This window comes from Rhinopithecus roxellana, chromosome 8, assembly GCF_007565055.1.
Source record: "Rhinopithecus roxellana isolate Shanxi Qingling chromosome 8, ASM756505v1, whole genome shotgun sequence".
NCBI classification, from domain to species: domain Eukaryota; kingdom Metazoa; phylum Chordata; class Mammalia; order Primates; family Cercopithecidae; genus Rhinopithecus; species Rhinopithecus roxellana.
Genome location: NC_044556.1, coordinates 32,341,211 through 32,361,612, shown reverse-complemented (window position 1 = coordinate 32,361,612; position 20,402 = coordinate 32,341,211). Strand labels below are relative to the sequence as shown.

At 42.5% G+C, this 20,402-nt stretch overlaps 1 protein-coding gene across 1 annotated transcript in view; it reads right to left on the bottom strand.

Moving 5' to 3' along the window:
* AHCYL1 (adenosylhomocysteinase like 1) overlaps window positions 1-19,075 on the bottom strand; it is a 40,755-nt gene extending 21,680 nt beyond the window's left edge. Inside the window, exon 1 of the mRNA XM_010386249.2 lies at window positions 18,588-19,075. Within this exon, the coding sequence (XP_010384551.1) occupies window positions 18,588-18,707 (120 nt within the window). The 5' untranslated portion in view covers window positions 18,708-19,075. The remainder of the gene's footprint in view (window positions 1-18,587) is intronic.
* Window positions 19,076-20,402: the final 1,327 nt, after the last annotated feature.

The following is a 20,402-nucleotide window of genomic DNA, read 5'->3' as shown; positions in this document are numbered from 1 at the left end:
TCTCCAATGTCCCCCACCCCCTTGTGATACTGGCTTTTCTTTGAGGAACCCAGATTAATTGTCTCATAAAATCACTCACGTTTTGAATTTTTCACAGGGTTTCCTTCCAATAAACTGGAAGTTCAGTTCTGAGGTTTTATTAGAAAAAGGTTAAAATTTCCTGGATTATGTAGTATATTTCACCTTGCATCATTATCAGGAGGCACATGTCAGGTTGTTCCACTATTAGCAATGCTAAGATTGAGTCCTGGTTAAAGTGAGACCATCAGATCTCTCCTTTGAAAGGTACATTTTCTCTTTTGCAAGTAAAAGTTAATTTGTAGGGCGATACTTTTTTTCATCATGTTAATATCCTATTCCCTAATGACTTTACCATGTTAATAATCCTTGCCTGAACCAATTATATTGGGAAGGTTACAGAATCACAACTTGTATTTTTCTATCAATCCTTTCACATTAGCTGGCATTCTTTTGCAAAGAAAACTCTTCTCCTTTTGTCATTCAGATTTTTATGTATTTAACAGATTACACTTAATTACACATTAATTGCACTGAATACTCATATTGGCTCAAACTGGGCCAGTAGGAGCCTCCTTCAAGCTGGCTCTTCTGTCCTTTTGACATGATTCCATTACAGTCCTTCCACTCGTTTTGACAAAAGAAGATATACCAGGCTCACCTTATTCTTCCTCTTCTCCAAATCCAGATTCAACCATTTCTCTCAGGAGCCTTTCTTTTAGGAGGGGGTAGTATTTAGAAGCTGGTATCTGGAGTAAGAGGTGTGATAATTGCTATTAGAGATGCCTCTACTCCTAGGTTCTTTTGGTAGAGAGAGAAATCAATCCTTTTACTTATGAGTTCATATTGATATTTCTACTTCAGATTTAATATTACCTTTTTTAAAAAAGGTTTTACCATTTGTATGTCATCTCTGATAAATGTTTGATTTATTCTATAATGTATATAAAATAGTTTCAAAATGACAAGACTAATGTTATTATGCACCAAAATGTACTGAGTGAAGTGTCAAGGTTTCACTGAAGTTCTTCTCGTCCTCAGAATATATTTCATAAAGATGTATAGTCAGAGTACTACTTTCTGAGTGACTGAGTAATCAATTTGATATATTAGGTTAGGATTTTATATTTTACTTGGGTTCATTCCCTTGTGTTTGTAAGCAACTTAAAGGTTTCCCTTTTTCTCTTTGATTTTGACATATAAAACATTTACATGTCTCAAAACTTTAAAAGGTATACTCAGAGAAGTTTCACTGCTATTCCTAGCCCTGATACTCTGCGTGTCCCTCCCCATTTTCACTGGTTTCTGGTTTATCCTTTTTATGTTTCCTTTTAGGAATGTGGGAAGCAAATACATATTATTTTCCCTCCCTTACTCAAAAGGTAGCATGATAATATAGTCTGCACCTTGTTTTTTTCACTTGGGAATCATTTTGTATTGGTTCATAGGGTATAAGAACCAACTAGAATAGGCTCAGGGAAAGAAAATGCTGTCAAGGCCGGGTGCGGTGGCTCATGCCTGTAATCCCAGTACTTCGGGAGGTCGACAGGGGTGGATCACCTAAGGTCAGGAGTTTGAGACCAGCCTGATCAATATGGTGAAACCCCGTCTCTACTAAAATTACAAAAATCAGCCGGGCATGGTGGCATGTGCCTGTAGTCTCAGTTACTCGGGAGGCTGAGGCAGGAGAATCGCTTGAACCTGGGAGGCGGAGGTTGCGGTGAGCCAAGATCACACCACTGCACTCCAGCCTAGGCAACACAGCGAGACTGTCTCAAAAAAAGAAAAAAAAAAAATTAAATTTTGTATAGGAAAATATCGACAAATTTTGTCAATATATATCACTGCTAGAATATCACTGATCTAAATAGTTTACAAACCATTTTTGTTGAACTTTGGGCATACAAATAACAAGCATCACTGGTACCACCACCTGAGAGCACTAGATGAAGATTTTTAAAGTTGATTGGACAGGAAGTTTGAAATCCACACTTACTAGTAGGGTGGACACCAAGATCCTGAATGCCTAGATTTATATGACTTTAAGTGCTTTGCCTTAACACCTGTGGCTTACAATTTATAGAGGACTTACATTTTTAAAACTTTCCAGAATCCTTTGAATGTTGCATATATGCTTCACAAATGAGAAAACAGAAAAGGGGTTGGGGTTAAGTGATTTGCTTACGGCAATTTGCTACCAACACTGAGATTTAAAAAGCAAAAAGCAAAAAAAAAAAAACAAAAACAAAAACAAAAAACCCACCCACAAGCCCAGTTCTATTTTCCTTCTTTTGGAACAGGCTGGGGAAACGGCAGCTTTCTCCTTTATTTCCAAGGGGTCAGGTTACCTTGGAATGGTCTACTTTTGCACTATAAGCTTTCTGAGCTTTTAATACCAGATAAACATTTGTAAGCATTGGTAAAGGAAAATAATTCTTTCAGTTCCAAAAATCTTTACTAATTTTCAGAAAAGTAAAATGATGCAAAGAAATGTAATGTTTTTAAGTTGCCAACGAATTGCCATTGAGAAGTACTGCTCCATAGACCTAGAAAGGGTGGGGAGAGTCCAGTAAAAGCAGAGCTCAAACACTGTGGTAACAAAATGTTTCATTCTAGAATATACTTCCATTGTCTTTTGGGAATGGAGTAAGGAGGAGAACGTATGGGCAATCTAATCTTGACTACTTTTCTAGGACAAAAGAAATTAATTCAGAATTCCCTATTTGTATCATTTCCACCTGTGTTTAAACAAAGATTTTAGTTTAGTATAGTTAAATTGACCACTGATTTTTTTATTTTTCCTCTTTTGGTCACTGGGGAAATTCGCTGGCTATTTCATGAGAAGTTACCATATTCTAAAACATGCAACAGAGAATATACTTTAAATGTGCTTTTTGAAGGGGTTTATCCTGTGCTGAATGGTGCTGCAGGGCTATTTCTTTTACACATGTACACTTAGCACAATCAGAGAATTTCCTTTTTTTTTTTTTTGAGACGGAGTCTCGCTCTGTCACCCAGGCTGGAGTGCAGTGGCCGGATCTCAGCTCACTGCAAGCTCCGCCTCCCGGGTTCACGCCATTCTCCTGCCTCAGCCTCCGCAGTAGCTGGGACTACAGGCGCCCGCCACCACGCCCGGCTAGCTTTTTGTATTTTTTAGTAGAGACGGGGTTTCACCCTGTTAGCCAGGATGGTCTCGATCTCCTGACCTCGTGATCCGCCCGTCTCGGCCTCCCAAAGTGCTGGGATTACAGGCTTGAGCCACCGCGCCCGGCCAATCAGAGAATTTCTTTTAAACTAAAAACATTCCATTAGGTTCCTTTCTCATCTGTGGTGTGCCACTCAAAAAGCACCCTTTCCAAGTCACCTTACATCTTATGTCTAAAAGATCTAGCAAAGTTGAATTCTACCAACAGAAAAAGAGTGCAGGCCAGGTGCAGTGGCTCACACTTATAAACCAAGCACTTTGGGAGGCTGACGAGGGAGGACCCCTTGAGCCCAGGAATTTGAGACCAGCCCTGGCAACATTGTGAGCCCTTGGCTCTACAACAAATAAAAAAAATTAGTGGGGAATGGTGGTGCGCACTTGTAGTCCCAGCTACTCGGGAGGCTGAGGTGGAAGAATCACTTGAGCCTGGGAGGTCGAGGCTGCAGTGAGCTGTGACTGTGCCAGTGTACAGAGCAAGACCCTGTCTCAAAAAAAAAGTTATATTAAATTTGAAGTTAAAATAAAATTAAAAATAAAATAATATATTAAAAATTATTAATTATTAATATTAAAAATAAAATAAAAAATAAAAAATTTTTAACCTCGGGTTAAAAAAAAAAAATTACCATTGATGTATTTCTACTTTCTGGTACCACCTTTGTGACTACTATGACTAACAAAAGTTCTTGTAAGGCTATTATTTTTATTGAAGTATTCTGGATTTAAGTAACATGATACATGATTACTGAATCTTGGTTTCAAAGTTATGGTTGGTATTTATTTAAAGTAATCAATTAAATAATCTCACTTTTATGTGCGATCTAAAAAAGCCAAACTCATAGAAGAAAAAGCAGAAGGTTCTTACCAGGAGTCAGGAAGGTGGAAGAAATGAGGAAATGTTGGTTAAAGGGTACAGTTTGGAGTTATAAATAAGTTCTGGAGAGTTAATGAACAGCACAGTGACTGTAGTTAACAATAACATATTGTATACTAGAAATTTGCTGGCCGGGCGCGGTGGCTCACGCCTGAGCACTTTGGAAGTCCAAGGCGGGCGGATCACAAGGTCAGGAAATCGAGACCACAGTGAAACCCTGTCTCTACTAAAAATACAAAAAATTAGCTGGGTGCGGTTGCGGGCGCCTGTAGTCCCAGCTACTCGGGAGGCTGAGGCAGGAGAATGGCGGGAACCCGGGAGGTGGAACTTGTAGTGAGCCGAGATCGCGCCACTGCACTCCAGCCAGGGAGACAGAGCGAGACTCCGTCTCAAAAAAAAAAAAAAAAAAAAAAAAAGAAATTTGCTAAGAGTAGATCCTAAGTATTCTCATCACATACAACACACAAAGTAACTATGAGGTGATGGATATATTAGCTAGCTTGACTGTGGTAATAATTTCACAATGTATACATCAAAATATCACACTGTACACCTTGAGTACTTTTTTTTTTTTTAAGAGACAGAGTCTTGCTGTCACCCCGACTAGAGTAAAGTGGCAGGATCATAGTTCACTGCAACCAATTGCTGGGCTCAAGCAATCCTCTGGCCTCAGCCTCCTGAGTGGCTAGGATAACAGTCATGTGCCACCATGCCCAGTTGATTTTTTTTTTCCTTTTTTGTAAAAGATGAGGATTTCATTATGTTGCTCTGGCTGGTCTTGAACTCTTGGCTTCGAGCAATCTTCCCACCTCAGCCTCCCAAAGACGTGAGCCACTGCTCCTGGCCCAAATACATACAGTTTTCACTTGTCAATTATACCTTAATAAAGTTGAAAAAAATATCCAATACTCAATGAACAGAGAAAATTTTCCACTTAAGAATTTTTATGGCCAGGCTCCGTGGCCCACACCTGTAATCCTAGCACTTTGGGAGGCCAAGGTGGGTGGATCACCTGAGGTCAGAAGTTTGAGACCAGCCTGGCCAACATGGTGAAACCTCGTCTGTAGTAAAAATACAAAAATCAGCCAGGAGTGGTGGTGGGCACCTATAATCCCAGCTACTCAGGAGGCTGAGGCAAGAGGATCGCTTGAACCCAGGGAACGGAGGTGGCAGTGAGCTGAGATCACGCCACTGCATTCTAGCCTGGGCAAAAGAGTGAAACTCGGTCTCAAAAAAACAATAATTTTTATTTATTTTTATTTTTTAGAGACAGGGTCTCCCTGTGTTACCCAGGCTGGCCTCAAACTCCTGGGCTCAGAGGCTCCTCCTGCTTTGGCCTCCCAAAGTGCTAGCGTTACAGGCATGAGCCACTACACCTGGCCCAAGAATAAGAATTTTTAATTATAATTTTTAAGAATAATTTTTCTGAAAACCGAGTAGCAAGTTTTAACTATATAACTTCACAAGCTGAATACAACTGCAAAACAGACCCAGTTCCAGGAAGTGAGGTGTGAAATTCTTTTGGTTATTTTAAAGGGCTTCTTTAAAAAAAAAAAAAAAAAGATAATTGGTATGTGATTATATTATCTAGTTTAGGCAGCCTCAGCTTTAATGCACCACTGAGCAAACAATGAGATGTCTTTATGTGAGTAGCTGGTTGGAAGGTTTCATAGCAGAACTGTTTTTCCATATGCTGGAGAGCAGTTATAACTGGAACCATCTAGAGCCTCCTCACTCCTCTGGGGAGGACTGTGGGCTCTGTTCTCTAATGAGATGAGTTTATACAAGTTTAGCCTGAACACAGCCCTTATTCAGCTACCTTTCAGTGTGCATATGGAAAGTCTCCCTTAGGTATCCCTGTAAAGATCAACCTAAAGTAAAGAGGTCTTGGCCTATGGTTATACTAAAGATCAGATTTCAGGGAGGTAAAGGTGGAACTGGCACAGGACTCCGTGTGCTCCAACCTCTAAATCTGGCTATCTTCCTACATAATTCTCTCTCCCAGTGTCCCATTTCATTCATGTTTCCGCAGTACGTGTTACACACTGCACTAACCCTCAGGCATGGATTGGCCATTCTTTCAAGTTTAACACCAACTTTTCCAGCAACAAAGATATATTAACATTGGTATAAATCAGGAAAACCCTTATCTGCCCTCCCCCTTTTTATCCCGGGTCCTATTTGGTAACAAAGCAAGAGTGACAGACCCCTCCAAGACCAAAAAGGACTATTTTTCTATATGTAAGTCTCAGATCGGCTCACTTTGGCTTAAGGAGAAAGCTACTCTCCTGGCTACTGGCTCACCAGCTTAGTCGACTGCCCGAGTTCTGCCCTCCTTTTCTTCCTGTCATCTTTCTCTAATCTTTACTCTTTGACTATTTCATCAGCCCCTCAACCAACTCCCGTCACTTTCTGTGTTTTGAAGCCAGAATTTCACTAAAATGTCCTCTTCTCATGATCTCTATAACTTTACTATCACTGTCAGTCTAGGAATTCATAATATAAATTAGCACATTAGGGAAATTCTTATTCTGACCTGACTTTCAATCTATTGAACGCCAGAAGCCCAGCCAACCAGCAACTAGGGGTAAGAGTGAGAACAGTCAGAATCATTCTTAGCATTTCACATAAAACACAGACTCTTTAGCTTAGAGAAGGCTTAGCCATTCCCTGTTTTTCTAGTGATATCCTTGAGTTGTTTACACACTGCTCTGGCTGTACAGATCAAGAAACTACAACCCAGTCTGGCTAGGAGATAATGGTTCCAAACCCCCAATTCAGGGCCTGGCTTTATCCCAATCACCACATCCTCAATTCTAGACAAGTCTTCTAGGTTCTTAGCCCTGGGTCCATGGATGGGCTTCAGGCTGCCAATTTCCTCTTATATGGTCCTGTGCTGTGCAATAAAGGTTGGTTAATGATGGACCACATACACAGTGGTGGTTCCATAGAATATGATAGAGCTGAAAAATTCCTATTGCCTGGTGACACTGTAGTGCAGCGCATTACTCACATGTTTGTGGTGATGCTGGTGTAACAAACCTACTGTGCTGCCAGTCATTTAAAGTCTCTATGATGTTTGTACAACAACAAAATCACCTAAGGACATGGTTTACAGAATGTATCCCCCTTGTTAAGTGACACATGACTATGTGCATTTTGCTGGAATATGTACACATCTCTGAGGGTTCCAAACCCCAAATGGTTAAGAACCACTACACTGGACTTAAATGATCCAAATAATAACCTCACAAGAATGTCAGCTCTACAGAGTATGAATCTCTGTTTTGTTCACTGATGTACCCTAAGTGCCTAGCACAGGTCCTGGGACACTGCATCCTGAGCAGACAGGGCTACATGATTTCTGGTCATGGTTTACTCCGAATACTTGCAGAAAAAGAGCAACAGTAGACTATTTTCAGGACCTTTCACATGAGGGAGGACCAATATTTCTCCTTGTGAACAGAATCATCCAGGAGAGGTGGTAGCTGCGTTACCATCTTTTTTTTCTTTTTTGAGACGTAGTCTTGCTCTGTTGCCCAGGCTGGAGCGTAGTCATGCCATCTCGGCTCACGGCAACCTGCTCCGCCCCATGGATTCAAGTGATTCTCCTGCCTCAGCCTCCTGAGTAGCTGGGCCTACAGGCACCCGCCACCACACCCGGCTAATTTTTGTATTTTTAGTAGAGATGGGGTTTTGCCATGTTGGCCAGGCTGGTCTCGAACCCTGACCTGAGGTGATCTGCCTGCCTTGGCCTCCCAAAGTATTGGGATTACAGGCATGAGCCACCGTGCCTGGCCCATTAGCATCTGATTATTAGATTTCCTAACAATGTTGGTCGGTCTTGCTAGATAATCTAAAAGAATAGTTCTAAATCTGGGAGCTTTCAAGTTTATCTGGTGAAGCTGGTTCAAAATGTCAATCGATTCTCCATCTGCTCTCTTACTCTCAGCTCCTCCCCCATTCTGATTACACAGCTCTAGTTTAGAACCAGGTAATGAGTTATTGCGAAAAGCTGCCCATGTGACTGATACCTTCTTCTCCTTCTACAGAATGAGAAGTGCTGATCTAAGAAATAATCTAAGCAGGATCTGAAAAGGAAACACAAGCACACTGAGTTTACCAGGCTCTTGACAAAGCAACTTCCAACACAGGGAACAAATGCATTAGATATGCCTTGTTCAGAAACAAAACAAATAAGGCAAAGGAAGTAGAGAATCTACCTTTAATACCAACTCCATCTGTTAGGAACAGACAATCCATCAGAGGCATCCACAGGGGTTAGGAGAACACGACAAAGAGACTGTCTGAGGAAGACAGAGACTGTATTTTTATTACGGTTTGGTCCAAATTCAGTAAAAATTGGCAAAGTGCTCTCATTCCAAACATGCCCAGCGCTCAGCTAATCCCCTTACTGTGGAATAAGAATGTACAGAATTATGAACCCCCTACTCCCCAAATAGGAGGGGCTCTACCTTCTGAACACAAGGGCCAAAACTAATCTCATCAACCATCCCCTCCTAATTATAAACTACGTAGAGAAATAAGGTGCTTAACAAAGGTGTTCTCCTTCTAAACTTTATGATTTGTAAACTCACTTTACCCCGCTTCCACTGAAAACCCAGCCTTTGCCAACCTCAATTCATTCTTGATTGGCGAACAAGAACAGAAACTATCCCCAGAATAGTGTTTCTCTCTGTAAAATCTTGGGGAAGGGGTGCAATAAGGTCAGCCCCTCCAAGATGCATTTTCCTTGGACTTACAATACATCTTATTACACTGAGAACACCATGTTCCCAACCAGCTTGGTCTCTTTTCTGTTACAAACCTGAAGTAAACAGATTCTACAGCAGCTACAAGTCTGTTACCAAGGCCACTGTATTATCAATATAATTAACATTCACAATTCATCTAGTCCAGCATGACAAGCCAGCTGGGCTACTTCTCATAAATGAACACTGGGAATCTTCATGTCTTGCTTGCTAAGAAATCTGGTGCTCAGAAGCTGGGCACCGAACCCTCAAGTATTGAATTAGAAGTGGGATACCACCTGGCCACCCACAGGAAACTGAATTAGTTACCGAAGCACCTATTTCAACTTCCAAAATAGCAAAATTCGCCGGGCGCAGTGGCTTATGCCTATAATCCCAACACTTTGGGAGGCTGAGGGTGGTGGATCACCTGAGGTCAGGAGTTCAAGACCACCCTGACCAACATGGTGAAATCCCATCTCTACAAAACACACACACACACAATTAGGTGTGGTGGCACATGCCTGTAATCCCAGCTACCTGGGAGGCTGAGGCAGGAGAATCTCTTGAACACGGGAGGCAGAGATTGCAGTGAGCCGAGATCGTGCCATCACACTCCAGCCTGGGCGACAAGAGCGAAAATCCATCTCAAACAAACAGACAACACAAAATAGCAAAATTCTGAAGGTCTCCCTTTCCCCTGAATCTTGCCTAAGTTACACACTTGAAGTGAAACAGAACAGACAAAATTTAGTGCCAATTAGAGCCTGAGCTTCTGGCTAGGACAAGCATTGGCCTGGTTCCCAGAAGACTGTAATTCTAAAGGAGGTGTGTTTCAAAGAGAGAAGGGCACGTATAGCTTTTGAGCATCAAACGCAGCCTTTGGCTCAGAAGGGGAAGCCAGGGTTGCAGAGTAAGAACCAGAAGTTTGCTCATCACTGCCGGGCAGAGCTATTGTTTATTACTTTCAGAGTTCCAATGTACTTTTCAAAATCAAACTATTCAACTCATCACGAATCCCCAAACCTCAAACACCCTATGTGAAAGCCTTCCTGTTCTTTAAATCAAGAGCATGTATAAACCAGGATACCAGTTTCAACTTTGGGTAGAGTGTCCCTAATGCTAAGGGTTTAAAAATTGTTTCAATGGTGAGAAATTCAAGTTACCTTCCCCATTATTGTCTAAGGATATCCCTATGCCCACTGCCACTGGGCTAAGAAGCTGGAGGCATATATTCAGATGTCTTCTCCCTGACCTCCTATTTCTGGCATTATAAAGGGATATATTAAGTAGGAAATTCTCATCAATTTCTCACCTGCAGTTCTCGGTACTTCCTTACACCTATGTGAGAGAGCTCTAAGAGTTACAAAAATCACCCCAGCCAACTGAAAGGGAAAGTGAGTCAAAGCCACCACACGAGTCCAACTTACTTTCTCCTAGGAATGATTATCTCATATTATTTTATTCAATAAACATTTATTGACAGTATTATCTGTCAGGTACTATATATATATGCGTGAGATATGATCTTTGCCCTCAACACGTTCCACCTAGAAAAGTCAAATAACAAGTAAGATTCAAATACCATTAGGTCAGTCCTTAAGATATAAGTTTGAGAAGCACTACATTGAAATCAAACCTATTTTTGAGAGACATAGAGAAGAAAATTATTTTGCTTAGTTTTGATAATCTACTATGTGAGCTCCTATTTCAAACACTCCTATGGAATCAGCTCTGAAGCTTCAGGGGCATCCGCATTTCATATGAAGAGCGGTAGAGTTAAGGTAATACCAAAAAAATCCCCAAAGTGGCCGAAATGCTGCTTCGAATGTGTGTAAGTTCCTGAGCTGAACTCTGAAGGCACTTTTAATGAGTCTTCTGGGAAGCTGAGGAGCATCCCAAAGAGGCAGCTGACAACGCCAACAACCTCAGCTTTGTTCCAAGCCATAAGGACAAACTGCAGGCTGGAAACTTAATCTCTTAGTAGTTTGTGGACTTGTAACGAAAAGAGATGGTGTGGCTTGGAGGCCTGGCCTTCTACATCAGGGCTTTAAAACCCAGGATCCATGAGTTTCATAAGTCCCATAAATCCTCTAACAGAGTATGCAAATTCCTGTGCTCCTGAATTTTCCTGAGGAAAGAACCAGGATTTTCATTAAATTCTTAAAAGGACCTCTGACTCAAATGGTAAGAACCATTGTTCTACGGTCTCTAATCCAGTGATTCTCAAGAGCATTCCCTCAAATAGGCAAAAAGGAAGCATATTCCAATTCTCTATCTTCTACACAAATCTGTCTACTTATTGACCTCTCTTCTAAAATTAGAAACAAAGACGGGGATGTGCATTTTGAAAATTCAAGGTGAATCTCTCTTTTCTACATCTCCAAAATAAAGCTAACAGTCATGAGAACCTGAAGTCTTTTCCTTAAAGTCTTTGAGGAAGGAGAAGGGGTGGGTCTGGTCAAAGAGGGCAGATCAGAATCTCTGTCCTATTAACTTTTTTTTGAGACGGAGTCTCGCTCTATCGCCAGGCTGGAATGCAGTGGTGAGATCTTGGCTCACTGCAACCTCCGCCTCCCAGGTTCAAGCAATTCTCCTGCCTCAGCCTCCCGGGTAGCTGGGACTACAGGTGTGTGCCACCACACCCAGGTAATTTGTTTTGTATTTTTAGTACAGAGAGGGTTTCACCAGGCTGGCCAGGATGGTCTTGATTTCCTGACCTCGTGATCCACCCGTCTCGGCCTCCCAAAGTGCTGGGATTACAGGCATGAGCCATCGTGCCCGGCCTGTCCTATTAACTTTTATGATAGGTCTCTCTCTCTCTCTCTTTTTCCCACTGATTTCTGGAACCACAAAGGAAACAGGTCATGGCCCAAAAACTCTGATGTGAGGTCAAGCCAGTCCTGGCGGAAAAGGGACGAAGTACTTCCCATTATGCACATGGAAACCTATGTCCCAAAGGTTCACCTTAATACAATTAGTAAGTACTAGAAGAGTTGGAGCCATTTATTAAAAACAGAACTTCCACAATCCTCTCATTGCTCAAAATTCAGTATGAACAGCTTCATTCAGGAGGTCTAAGTGAATGAAAGATGGTTACACTTATCTCCTCCAGCCTCCTGCCCCTTTACTCTGTCACTCACAGATTTACCATCTAGCTCACACTGAGCCACGCATTATTGTGGATCAGCACAGTAGTATTTTCCTTGGCACACAGGCTCAGAGGGATTCCACTAATGCCATCGTACACTCGCAGGTTCCGGAGAAAAGAGAAAAACATGTCAACAACAGGGTGTGCTCTTGCTGGGCAGTTCCTCAAACTGTGAAGAAGTAAGCCTGAGGCAGGTCCAAGATGAACAGCATGGAACAGAGAGCAGTCTCAGACCCCTCCTGTTTAATACGCCTCATTTCCATCACACAATTGAGTACAGGCTGTCCACTTTAAAACAAGTGAACTGGCTTGGGCTGGTAGGGGAGAACATGTTAAGCCCATTAAGCCCCACAGGTTAAGTACACAGGCACATTAGCGGAGGCATTGGGGCTTTTATGGTAAGAAAGGAGGAGCATGCTTGGAGAGTCTTGTACCTGTGGTTCTCAAAAGTACTTTCCCAATCTCTACCCCAGGATTCCAAATACTACCTTTCACCAGTAGTTTATTAAACTTTTTACTTTGTGTCCCATTTGGGTAGTAAATGATTAAGTCGCTCAGTGTATACTGCTAAGCAGTATCAATCATTATCTACATTCTGAGAGTAAGGCACCAGGCTAAATCCTTTAGAAAAATTAAACAGAGATAGAAACAAAAATGAAACCAGCCTGAGTCTCTCAATAAAGGCATGGATGCTCCACTCTAGTTCTATGAGTGGCATGCAGCAAAGGCCACACATTTCTACAGGAGAAAATCAGTTATACATAATTAGGAGCAAGCTGTTAAGAGCAAAAAAAAAAAAATAGTACCTACAGGGATGTGGGGCGGGGTCCTGGAGTACATATCTAAAATGATAAAGTCACAGTTCAGAAGTCTTTGGAATTATTTCATGTAATTCAAGGATTCTAGTTTGGGAAAACCCCCAAACACCTGCAGTTTAAGGAAATAAACTCCTGGACTGAGACTGGCCTACTGTCTGAAAAATACCCACATTCTATGAGTGCATTATGTATTATGGGGGATGAATGGGGGAATGGTAAGGTAGAGGACATCTCAACTCCACCAAAAGCTCTAAGATTTCTGTCTACGTACCCTGCCCCCGTAATCAACAAAATGTTTTGGGGTTCAGTAGCTATAAGCTCTATATGAAATAACATTTTTGTCAGAAAAAAAATTTTCCTATTGAAAAGACACTCCAATAGAAACTTCTTTGTTTTGGTTTTTTAACATTTCAAAATTAGGCTCTCATTTGCACTATCGTGTTGCATCATCCAGAGAGTTATAAACAGGGTGGCCACATAAACCAGGGTAACTTTCAGAGTTGCGGAGGCACTTACTGGACTGCATGCTAGGATAACAGGTATAAACCAGAATTGCACCAGGCAAACCAGGATATATGGTCACTCTAGGTACAAAATAAGCCACTAATTAATATTTACTAAATGCTAATCCTCTCAACCATCTATATAGGTAGCACTATCATTGTTCCCCATTTTACAGATGAGAAAAGGACGCTCACTTGTTGAATGTCCCACAACTATTAGATGGTAGAGACTAAAGGTAAAACTGACTCCAAAAATCAAGTGCCTAACTTACGTTGTACTACTACTCACAGTTTTAGGAACAGAAACGGGAAGTTAAAGGGGTCTCATGTAACAGCCAAGCAACAGTGGGACAAAAGAACTACTTGAGTGAGTCAAAGGAAAATATGGAATCAGAGAGGAAAGGCAACTGCAATTCTGTGTGAATTTTTATTAACTGCTTACTACACAATAGGCACTGATAGTATTGACAATAATCAAAAGGAAAATTTGTGGTAAGAATTTGTCTTCAACTTGGGATTCTCAGATTTCAGGCTAGAAAAAACTCTGGTCCTATGCACACAGGTTGTCCTTCACACAGGATAGGAATGCATCTGACGCACCTTATTAGCATGTATTCTGAATTACTGCTCAGTTCTGAATTATAATAAAATGTGTCCAGTATAATCAGGGTTGACATTCTTTCTAAAAATGCAATACTCACATTCCCAAACTTGAGAAACAGGTAGGTATAAATGATTCTCCTTTACTCGACAGTTCCTTTAAAACAACCCCAAGAGGGCATTAAAGTGCTTATTTACAGATCATTAACTACTTGGAGTGGCAGAGTACACTTGCTAGGAGTCACAGGCAACTAAAGACCTGCATGATTCCATGTATCAAATAGCTTTTATCGACAACTTTCCAAGAATACTATATTGAGGGTGGGCATGGTGGCTCATGCCTGTAATCCCAGCACTTCGGGAGGCCAAGGTGGGAAATTGCTTGAGCCCAGGAGTTCGAGACAAGCCTGGGCAACACAGGGATTTCCCCATCTCTATAAAAAATAAAAATACATTTTAAAAAAGAATATTATATTGGGTGAAACACTCGATCCAAATGACACACTCCTGATAAAAGAAAAGGTGTATCTTTGTAACCTTGGCAGCAAAAGATCTAGACAACTACTGATCTAGAAATCTTCTAACAGATTTCTTTCTGTTACAAGCTAAATGTCTAAAGGAACTTAGAACAAAGTAATTTGGAAACTAGAGTGTAACTAACTAAACCAAACAAGAAAAAGAGAGGTAATCAATATCTGTGGAGAAATCTTAAAAAGAGGATCTTCTTACACCCCAACTCCTGTTTCAAAGACTGCTACTAAAACAGTAGCCACTCTAAAGAGAATCAAGAGATACTAATGATGTGAAGATAGGAAATGCCAACCTATGAAATCTCCTTTCAGTGATTCTGACAAGTCCTGGTGTAAATTCTATACAATTGCACCAAAAATTAACCATAAGATAACTCTTATGAGAAAAGGAGAAACCCGGATTTTATCTATCAGGTTAACACCCAAGCTGTACTCATTGGGGCTCTACCTGATGTGCTTCGTAAGTCTCAGCTGACCCTTTTGATGAATTAGTACCACATAGCTTCATTCAAATAAAGAATATCCTATAAACAAAAGTAGTTTCTTTTGCGCTCTTCTCCTTCCCCACATTTTGCTGGTGGGTCTGACTGCACAGATCCTAGGTCAAAATGTTTAATGGATCACTCTGGAGAGTGCCCTTAATGTTCAGAAGTTCAGAGAACAGCAAATGTTCTGACAGGCCTTCCAGAGAAACATGCTTATTGTAAGAGCTCTCCAACAAGTTGGAGATTTGGGTTTACATTATGAAAAAAGAATCAACTTGACACAGTGTCAATTTCTAAAGGTCCAAGGACAGTTATCACTCCTGTTACACAAAGTAGCAGAAAAAGAGGGATAAATAACCAGGGGTCATGGGGAACTACATTACTTACTTGGTTTGACTGATAACTGCCAACATTAAACAAGGATCTTCTTCAGTTGTGGTACACTTAACTCTTACAACACAACTCAAGGATTCCTTTTCTTACCTCAAATTTTCCTAGCCATACCATCTGAAATCACCATTGACAGTTGTGAACAAGCCTTACAATGTGAATTATACTACAGCTATTAAGATAATCCAGTGAAAAATTCTTTTAGAACTCTGTGTCAGGAAAAGTTGTCCTCTTGAGGAACCGACATGTATTATTTCCCATGCCTGCTAAGGAGACTGAAACTATCATTCTTTTTATCCTCTGGCTGCTAAAAGTTTAAAGTTGCATGTGATCAACCTCATCAACTATCTTAGCCCTCGAGGTTAACAATATTTTTTTCATTCTTTCTATAGTTTTTACTTCCTCTTATATCACATATAGGTTCTGTTATAAGCCATTTCAAATGCCCATTGAAGAATATAAATATACAAATAGACTTTTAAAAAATTACACTTGCTATCTTAACTCCCCAACATGCCCCTATCTCCACCTGTTCCAAAAAAATAGGCACATATTTGGCAGATGAGATGGAGGTACAAAAGCTAATTAATTTGCTCAAGGTCATACCCCTTTGACTTCTCGACACCCAGATATCTGAAATCTTTAATCAAACCAACAAGTCCTATTTTGTTCACAGCAGTGTGATAGGCCTTGGCATACAAAACTGAGTAAGTCATGATTATAGTTGAAGAATCTAGATATTTATACTTTTAATTGATGGATATCCACTCTATCTCAAACAAAGCAAACAAAATGAATAAAAACTGACTCTATCTCAAACAAAGCAAACAAAATGAATAAAAGCTGACCAGAAAGTGACACTGGGATCTGATCTAATTGAGGATCATCAAGGTCACCCTGAAGTAACCTATATCCTCTGGTATCAAGAACATCCTCAATTCCTGAGGGGCCTCAGGGCTTCAGAATAATCCAAGGATTACTGGTCTAGAGCCAGGGTAGAATTCTCATAGGTGAAGGACTGCACCATTTGAAGAGGTCTTTTTCTACACCATTAAGTACCATGCCAAGTTACTTTTTACTCTCTTACTTTTCCCATGCTTTCTCACATTATCAACACATGGCAGAGGTACAAAAGTGACTTAAGTCATAATGTTCAATTCAGCACTTCTGAAAAACAGACTAGGACTTGCTATGTGACCTTGACTAGTCCTCAACTGATCCATTAACTAAATAAATGTCTTTTATCATCACTAGGGAAAGGGTGATTAGTCATCATAAAACACTTTATTACAAAGTACTACGCAAATGCTGAACAATAAAACTCAGAAGAGAAAGATTAGTAAGAAACACGGTGGGGCACATTTACTGGCAAATGGAAACTTAAAACAGGGTCTTCCCACATTCCTGGCAGAGCCTGCTTCTTTTAGCTAATGCAATATAAGTTTAAAATCATCAGCACTTGGCCTGACAAGAATACACATTAGTAACATTCCTCCTGGGAAGAAGAGAGGAAAAGGAATAGTTATTCCTGGTAGGTAGCCATATGGACATCTCAGTTATTAGTCAGCCAGGTGGGCAATTAGTATTTGAGTACCTACTATACGCTGGGTACAAAGCTAGGCACACTGGATACAAAGGTGAACAAGAATTCCTGCCTTAATGAGTTTTCACAATCTACAATATAGACTTTGTCTTATCAACAGAGGTACTTTCAAGAATAGAGATTTACTAACATAAAGGCAAGTAAGAGCAAAGATGCCAGAGTCTAGGAAATTCAGGTATTAGGGCTTTTCTATTCTTTCCTCTAACTCACCTAAGGTCCCACTCTCAATCATTCTGCTTATAAGGACTGTGACTGTTTCTCCAAAGAATAGTGCAGATTGCAAAGGGTCACTGTCCCAACAAAGCAGTCAGCTGAACTGACAGCACTAAAGTTAATCAGATGCCGCAAAAGTCAAGGGATCTTCCACAACCTTTTAAAGGAATTAAATTCTTAATTTTGTGAAAAAACAGAGCGAAAGCACACAATGGCGACTTGTCTTTTTTAATTTTGCATTTGATTTCTGGAGCGGCAGGTTACTTCACTTTAAAAAAAAAAAAAGCCATCTCTCCACTTAAGACAGCTTAACTAGTTGAAGCCTCAAGGACTTAACTATTCCTGCAGCCCTTGCTTTGTTCAGCCCTGCATCCCATTAAACACTGCATACAGGCAGAGACAGCTTTGTAAGACTCCGTCTTTATAGAGAAGGGAGACATTTATCTGGGTTCTCACTGGCTTCAGGAAGGTCACGTCTTTGTAAAGGTTCTCTGATCTACTGCTAACTGGGTGCCAGGTGTATGGACAATCAAGATGTGGGTGGCAGTAAATGATCAGAAAGCAATAAGGATCCCAATTCCACCACGCAGAGAGCTAGTGAGACTAACATCTTCAAAGGTTGCCATTTATGAGATAATTCTAAGGGTGTCCTTTGAGCTCAACCCACAGCACAATAGATCAAACTTGTTCTGCCTCAAAAGTACAGTCAAGAGTGAGCAATCTTTCCTTACCACCCACCACTCCAACCCACCCAAGCTCCTTTCTCCAGGGATGCCTAAGTAATCTATTCACATGACTCTAGGATCCACCTGTATCCATGACAGTGTCTGCTGTCACCACCCTCCAAATGTCAATTTCTTACATATTTCGGAGTAACTGGAAGGCTGTAGAAAGTGAAAATCACAGATTTTCAATTTCATGTTACTCTCATTGCTTTCACCTGTATATCAGAGCTGGCTTCACGCATTCTTTTCTCTTGCCTCCCAGCTATCACGCAGTTGTTGGATAAATCGACCACTGTTCCCAAAGATCTGACGGAAGTTCTGCCAGATTTACCCACTCAAATGAAGGGAGATTTTCTGTACACCCCATGCCCCCGGACTGGTCACAGCGTCAGCTGAGTTGGTTCACCCCCTCCCACTCTCGTCTTCGAGGACCTTCATCTAGGAAAAGTCAGTCGCAAATTTAAGGCCTGGCCCTGTCAGGTTTCAAAACGATCCCTGAGGACTTGGGCCGAGGGACAAAGGAAAGTGAGGTCAGAGGTGGCCTTTTCAACCCGGGAGAGGCCTGGGGCCGCATAGCCGCCACCCCCTACATCACCTCCGCCGTCCCCAGTCACCCCAACCCCAGCCCCAGAAGTCCCAAACTAGCCAGAGCCCGGGCTTGCTCGCGTCCCTTCCGCGAGGCCGGAGCCCGAGCCCCCGCCGCCACCCAGAGCCCCCGCACCTTCTTGGGCGCCTTGGTGACAGTGGCCATGAAGGAGTACTTCTCGGCGTCCTCGATCTCCTTGGCCTGCTTCAGCTCCTCCCCGACCCCGGGCAGCGGCATCGCGTCAGGCATCGACATCCCCCGGCCGGCCCGGCCCGCGGCTGACCCGCCGCCCCCGCCTCTTTCCCCCTCAGGCGCCCGCCCGCCTGCCCGCGCGGCGCCCTCCGACACGCGATCGCCCACCCTCCCGCCCGGCCCTGCGTCGAGCTGCGACGGTTTCTGAGGTGCTGTGGCCCACGCCTCGTCTGTTCAGCAGCTCAAGGCAGCCGGACAGCGACGGCGGCCACAAGAGAACCAGAAGCAGCAGCTCCGAGCTCCGACCTGCCCGCGCCGCCACCTCCGCTGTACGCAAACACGCACGCAAAGCGAGGGTAGAGGGCGGTGACGCCACGTCAAGTACTGGCAGCTACCGGGAGGGGGAAGAGGCGGGGAGAAACGGCACTCTGTCGTGACGTCACCACGCTGGGCTGGGCCACAGAAGCCGCTCCTTCTCTCCAGCGCGAGAGCGAAGTTCCCAGAGTGAGCAGGACTCTTTGTGCCACCAGGTGGCACCATCAGCCCTGGGAGGAGCTCGTGGTTCATGCAACGACGCTGCGGAACGGAGGGTCTTTGGGCTGCGGGGTTCCTGGCGAGGCCTCAGTGGCGCATAAAAAGGGTATTTGGGAGCAAAGACCAGAGCCCCACACGACACATTCTACAACCATGCCTAGGAAAAGTCCGGGGCTTGAGACAACTCTCACTCACTGCCCCAGCCCCAGGTCCTTTGTATTAAAGCTCCTTCCCAAGGGGCAGCGCCTGCCTCTTTGACTTCGTAGGGGGCAGAACTGACTCCGAGTCGTCTCGTTTCTGCACAACCCTTTGTGACTTCCTCTACCATCATCTCCGACTGGGCCTTACCTGTTTACAAAACCCTCATTGGAATAGGGCTGATGGCTATGAGGGTGGAATCCAGGAGAGCTGATGGAGAAGTCCCCAGCCAGAATGGCTTTCCATTCCTTGCTCCACCAAAGCATTAGACTCTTCCTGCTCTCAGTGGGCATCCGGGACATTCACGGACCGTTCACACCCTTTTACTGGGCCTACTATGTGCAGTGCCTGTGCTAAGGCCCTGCTGGCAAAAGGGCATGTGACACATTTTATGTTTTGCAAGGCTTAGTTCAGCTGGAGAGGCAAAGCCTGCCTGTAACCTAATGTCAGCTGAGGTAGCTTGTCCTTTGAGATTCAAATGACATTGGCTCTAATTACCATGTCCTGTGGAAAGTCCAGTGCCCTCCCCGGGATTTCTGTGAATTACTGGGAGGACTTAGATTTTCATGGTCACCTCTGGTTCTACTTTTGTTTTGTTTTGTTTTTTTGTTTTTGCCTTGTCTGGCATTTTATTCACTATTCTGATCTTGTGACTGTTTCTGTAGCTCCTGGGGTCAGTTCTGCTGCTTCTCCTTTCAACCCCCACCCCATGCTAAACAAATACAAAATAAGGCTGTAACATGTAGTAAAACTTTTAATAAAGGTTTGTGGGTCACAGGGGAGAGATTACATCACACAGCAAACAATTTAAGATCACATTTCTGAAATGTTCTGAAAAGTTATTTTGGCTGTCTCATCACCCAGGGATTTCTCAATGGCCACAAGATCCCACTACGCTCCCTAGCCCATTGCCATCTAATCTAACTTCTTCCTGTTCCTCCCTTCCCATCCCTGCACCTCATCCTTCCTTCCTTGATGGACTCTGGGAAGCCAGATTCTCCTCTGCTGTGCTGAGCAATTCTAATC